The sequence below is a fragment of the Ammodytes marinus genome, assembly GCF_949987685.1.
Source record: "Ammodytes marinus genome assembly, chromosome: 20".
Lineage (NCBI taxonomy): Eukaryota > Metazoa > Chordata > Actinopteri > Uranoscopiformes > Ammodytidae > Ammodytes > Ammodytes marinus.
The window spans coordinates 16,100,857-16,106,870 of record NC_137224.1 but is presented as its reverse complement, the minus strand read 5'-3'; the positions used below and the strand labels follow the sequence as shown (position 1 = coordinate 16,106,870).

General features: G+C 39.7%; 1 protein-coding gene across 1 annotated transcript in view; it reads left to right on the top strand.

Annotated features, from left to right (window-relative positions):
• hs3st3l (heparan sulfate (glucosamine) 3-O-sulfotransferase 3-like) overlaps positions 1-2,472 on the top strand; it is a gene marked incomplete at both ends in the record, with an annotated part of 15,494 nt that extends 13,022 nt beyond the window's left edge. Inside the window, 2 exons of the mRNA XM_080049410.1 lie at positions 158-387; positions 2,084-2,472. Coding sequence (XP_079905536.1) covers positions 158-387; positions 2,084-2,472 — 619 coding nt within the window. The remainder of the gene's footprint in view (positions 1-157; positions 388-2,083) is intronic.
• Between the last annotated feature and the right edge of the window lie 3,542 nt (positions 2,473-6,014).

The window sequence follows — 6,014 nt, the reverse complement described above, 5'->3', positions numbered from 1 at the left end:
TTATTTATGTATTGACTCTATTTTTTATACATTGTACTATGGATCTTCATGTGTCCTGAATAAAATCATATATATATATATATATATATATATATATATCTGTATTTCATTTGTTACTTTGTCTTTAAATTACAACATATTTTTCTTGTACTTCCAGAAGTATGATGCCCAAAGCCCTGGACGGCCAGATCGTTATGGAGAAGACGCCTCGCTACTTTGTTACGGTGGAAACGCCAGCGCGAGTCCATGCCATGTCGCGGGACGTCAAGCTGATCGTGGTCGTCCGTGACCCCGTGACCCGAGCCATATCTGACTACACACAGATCATCTCCAAAACCCCCGACATCCCTCCCTTTGAGAGCCTGGCATTCAAGAACCGCACCACAGGTACAGAGCATGAAGCATGAGCTCAAGTTCTTAGAGCTCGTAGGCCTAATACTCCACATTAATTTTTCTTCTTCCAAAAAATACAAACCTTCCGTCTTCTATGTTTTTCACTCACACATGACCGTTTTGTCAATCAAGGAGCTTTTCTTTATAATACTCTCTTCCTTCTCTCTCTCTCTCTCTTTCTCTCTCTCTTTCTCTCTCTCTCTCTCTCTGTTTTTGCATTGTCTGCAAGCTCCTCAACGCAAAACTGCAAACAATAAATCCCCAGTGCAGATTTACGGGAAAGCAGCAGAAAAAAAACAATCTTAAAGTAATGGAGATTATAGAGATTTTCTCGTACCAGCGCCTTTATTTATCAAACTAATGAGGATCCTGCTTGTGAATCCTCCAAAGGGACCACATGTATTATTTTGCAAAAACACATGTGAAATCCTTAACACCATTAGTGCGAATTATAACTGAAATGAACTATGTATATAAACAACAATGGGATATAGAGTATGTATACTAGGCTATATAAATATTGAAACAGGAATTTTGTTGAAATGGAAACACAAAAAAACACAAACAGGAGGAGCAGGAAAGGAATTCTATTACTGGTATATGAGGTACATTAGAGGAATCATTAGGAGAATATATTGCTACATTAAAAGTTAGGACAGACAAAGACCACTTGAGCTCTCTAAAATGTAAAAGCTTTCTCATAAGTCATAAGAAATCTGATGTATGAAATGTATTTGTGCAGTCGTAAAAATGAATGATTTTTGCTTTTAATTTCACGTTAAGTCGCTTGATAAGTACGAGCCCTGACACAGAGAAGGAACTTTCCACGAACACTTGAGTATGGAAAGCCTTTGATAAACTACAGATACTGTGTGTACTGATTTGTTCCACTTATCAAGACGGTCTGCAATTACAGCAGCAGCAGAGGCTATGATAAACGGCGCATGGAGGCAATTATGGTTCTTTAAAACCAATAGTGCCAGATGACTGTAGATGCCACCGTGTACATCAAAATTCATTCAGTCAAATCATATACTTCTAAGGGACATAATTATTACTCCATTGCTAGAAATCAGCATGCATTTAGAAATCTGCTCAGAAAACCATCAGAAAAAGAGAAGCTTTTCTTCACTATCAAAGTAATCCAGTGAAAGATGTCTATATATATATATGACCAAAGGCACATTGCAAACAGGATGATAATACCTACCTGGCATTGTTTTAATGGGGCCAATTTGCCAACATGTAAACAAACATAGGCTAACTAACTTACTTCAGTGCAATATTATACACCTCTTAAAATATGGTAACTGTATTTCAAGAACTTGGAGCTTTATCCGCCAAAACAATGTAAGAATTATAATCGGACTTCAAAAATTTACTAATATGAACATTTCGTTAATATATTTCATTTGCATTTCCATCATTTGTTTTAGAATGTCCGACTGACATGGTTTCTTTATTAGTCTTAAGACTCAATTTTGTATATGCTCTGTTTTGAAAGTACCCCCACCCAACTTACTGGGGTCCAGGGTGCATTTCCCTAAGTTTTGCCTATGGACTTGACTTGAAAACCTTCGGACGAGGCCAATAGCTTTATGAAATGGTCGAGGAGTTGATACGATGGTGACTGTAGCAATGACCATTGTGAATAACGAGCCTTGGCGTACCTCTGTGTTTGTCTCTCTAGGTCAGATTGACTCTCTGTGGAGTCCGCTGTGGATCGGCCTCTATGCCCAGCACTTGGAGCGCTGGCTGGCCTGGTTCCCCAGGACTCAGATCCATCTGGTCAGCGGGGAGAGGCTCATCTCCGACCCTGCTGGGGAGCTGGGCAAGGTCCAGGACTTCTTGGGTCTTCAGAGGATCGTCACAGACAAACACTTCTACTTCAACAAGACCAAAGGCTTCCCGTGCCTGAAGAAGCCGGAGGGCAGCAGCAAACCCCACTGCCTGGGCAAGACCAAAGGGAGGACGCACGCCTCCATAGACCCCGAGGTGTTGCAGAGACTCAGGGATTTCTACAAGCCGCATAACCAGCGCTTCTATCAGATGGCGGGTCAGGACTTTGGATGGCAGTGACCCCTTTGATTGTGGGGGACCAGAGGCTTTCAAACTGCTTTGGGGTTGAAGCCTGTGCCAAATGATCCTTCTGCAAAAGACTTGGGAGTTCAAACGTCCAAGACAACAGGGCCAATGATCTGCTTCTGTCCAGCAGAGGGGACATCTCAGAGACTTCATAATGAAAACCCAGTGTCAATACATTCACCTTTTATCGATCATCTTGTTCAAGTGTTTGAAGGACAGCAGTGTCATTTTATCTATCATAGGTGTTTTTTTGTGGTAGGCTACCAAATCCTACCGTAGGTGGTTAAATAAAGCATTTCTTGTGCAAAGTTGTGGTTGCTATAGGTTATGGCTGTACAAAAGTTCAATGGATGTTCAAATATGCGGTGTAGCTTTTAGCGTCTAGGGTCTGCAGTGTAATCCTAATGCTATAGTTGGTAGGTTGTAGTGACACAATGAACCCAGAACAGACACATTCTCACATTCCTCAATTTCCATAAATTAATTTTTTGTTCTACCTGTTTGTTCTTCAGTCTCACTGGTTAAGAATTTAAGGGCAATCAATGCATACATATTGAGTGTCGTCCTCCAAGCATTGTTCTCGAAAAAGGGGGGATGAATCTTTCATGTGTCTGGCAGCAGCAGAAGGGGGAGCGAAAGAATCTTTATATGAGCTCAGATTTGACTGAGTGGTTTTGTATTCCTGAATAATGAATGTGGATAAATGGATGTAGGGGAACTGGGATGGATCACTTGCCTCTTCGCCTGTTGGTACATTGGCACGGCTTAGGTTAGCATCTGACTGCAGACACGACCTACTGTACCTTGAGAAAAGTAAAGGGACCGCTGGAGGACAACCAAAACAAGACCAGGTCAGATCAGTGAGAGAGGGGCAAACTATCAATGGCCATTTCCCTGAATGTGATGTATAAAGCTTTCAGCCTTTACTGTTACTGTGAGAGGGCCTGCTTACAAGGTTGTCTGTTTTCAGTTTGCATGAATTTGCACTAGTTTGAAAGCATACAAAAATAAAAACTATTTTTTAAATAAAGGACTTGTGTTTATATTCCTTTTTCCCTTATTCTTTGCCACAAACGGATGTTCCTTATAAGGTCTCATTGAGTCTTAATCCGTAAGGTTTGGATTTACATTACATGCGAGCGCAGACAACATTAGTGTAATTGCTTTTCAAATGTAGATCTGTTTACGTCAGACATATAGGGCCTCTAAATATCCTTGTTGTTAACATACAGAATAATCTTGTGTATTTTAAACAAGGCATGTAAATGATTTAATATAGATTTTTAATTAAATTCTTAGATTGGTTTTACTGTGGGTTTTGTATGGATGATACATATGCATTTTAAAGGGGTAAATTACAATTAAAAATTAAATCTGTAACCGAACACATTCTGGTATGGTCATTACGTCACTTTGTACACATTGGTTAAACAACAAAGTACACATTTAATTATTTTTAAATTCAGAAAAGTTGAGCTGAGTTTAAAGAGAAAAAGACAGATGTTGCTGCTAATGTCAGAGTTGGACAACATCGCCATCTTGTGGAGAATAAAGGAAGCACAGAAAACATGGTAAAAACAAGTTGCTTCTTTATTATGATGTCCCCTCCTCGTTTACTTCTAAATAATCTTTCCATAGAAATGTATTAATGTCATTATATCAAGTTGCAAATAATTATCCACAAAAATGTAACCAAACAACACTACACAAAAAGTGCCACTTTAAATAAGTCTGATGTACACAAAAAGACACCACAGTCCATGCTTCAGCATATACAGTATATTGTCACCCATGGGGATGGAATAGAATTCAAACTGAACCAAAATAGATATTCAAGTTTTCAACAATATATTTCATTTTGAATCATCCAAATAAATAAAACACACAACTATATAGTATACTTTTTCAAATGCACTTAAAATGACTGGAAATACAGATAATCCTGATCTGTGTTTCTCCATCAAAACAATTTGTGTGAACATATTATTAAGCGAATATGACACAGAGAGCTCCAAAAGTGGCGCGCTCCTCTCACTGATCAGTTTTGGCAGTTTGCACAGAAATGTTCCCTCTGAAGCAATTATTAGCCAGATGGACAGCATCGCCCTCATTGAAATGTCTTGAGCGCTGTTGGATCAGAGGCATGCTGCTGTAAATAAAGGCACTCAGCATGGCCTATTGGCATCCTCCAACCATGCCACACTAACTTGCACTTGTATTTCCTGGGTAGTCGAAACAACGACTGCCAGGTCCACCTCCTGGTGCTTCCCTTCCTCCATGGTGAGACTGATACTTTGTGTATAAATACTGTAGTATGTTTTAAGCTACTGAATACTGTTTGCTGCAAGTGTTGGGTGGAGGCAGTGTGTATCATCACTCCAATGCAAAGTATGTGTACCCTATAATAATCAATGTGTGAAGCTCCAGTCCAGTCAGTAAACACATCCAACAGGCATCAAGCAAAGAGGCGTGGAAGTCTTTGGAGTGTGCTAGCTTTTGATGGAAGTGGGTTCTCAGGGGGGCGCTGATCAGTCCTTTCCACCAAGCTTGATCTTTGTATAGAGTTGGCTCTCGGTTTGTTTCTCCTGCCCTCAGCTCCACTCTCCCTTTATCTCACAGGGTTTAAGTGGTGACCCTTCGTAGCAGTATTGCTTGGGCAGATGTATACTGGAAGTTTACACCCACTTACACAACTTGCAGGGTTGATGCGGGGAGCTCCAGTGGTTGAGAGATACGGTGTGTTGCTTCAGCACTGGTCCTTAAAGGTGCTACGTGTAACATTTTAGCATCAATACGTCATCAACTCTGACACATTAGTATAGTTTCTGTAAGCAACTGAGACCGGTACCGGAAATTTCAAACCTTTAGCTTGCAATGTACACTTCGTGTGACTGGTTGTGTTGGGTTGGACATATGTTACATTGAGTCCTTTGCACCAACAAGAGAAGAAAGGTTTGTGAAAGTGGGTCACTGCTGGAAAAATCCTCTCCATTGGGCTAAGTCAACTTTGGAGAGGTAAACTTAGCTTAACCTATGCCTTAGCTTTAAATGGGAATGTGTAGTTTAATGTAAATGTAAAATAAAAATTAAATTGCTAGCAAAGAAAGTATGCTCTTAAGAACCTTAGCCCTCAATGCATTTCCTGTAAAACAATATGATTGGGCAAAAAAGGAGACTAATATATTTTCATAGTGAATTGTCTGGACTATTTTTGTTGTAATTACCTTGAATTTGTTGCTGCATTTTTTCGCATCACTCCCCTTTGAACTACCCTTTCAACGACCATGCAATTCAACCTCGCTAGCAAAAGTAAAACGTTAGAAGGAGAAGGTTAAATGCATTTTATAACATCTAATTGGTTTGTGTTTGGGTTGTGATCCATCGTCTATTTTGCTAGTGTGCAACACTGTCTCCAATATATAATACATGAATAATATGAAAATGGTCTATGATGTGCGGAAGGTTGGGTATGCCAGCCTTGAAACAATGTTGATGTTGATGTAGCCTGCATTATACATTACTTTTAATTTTATTAA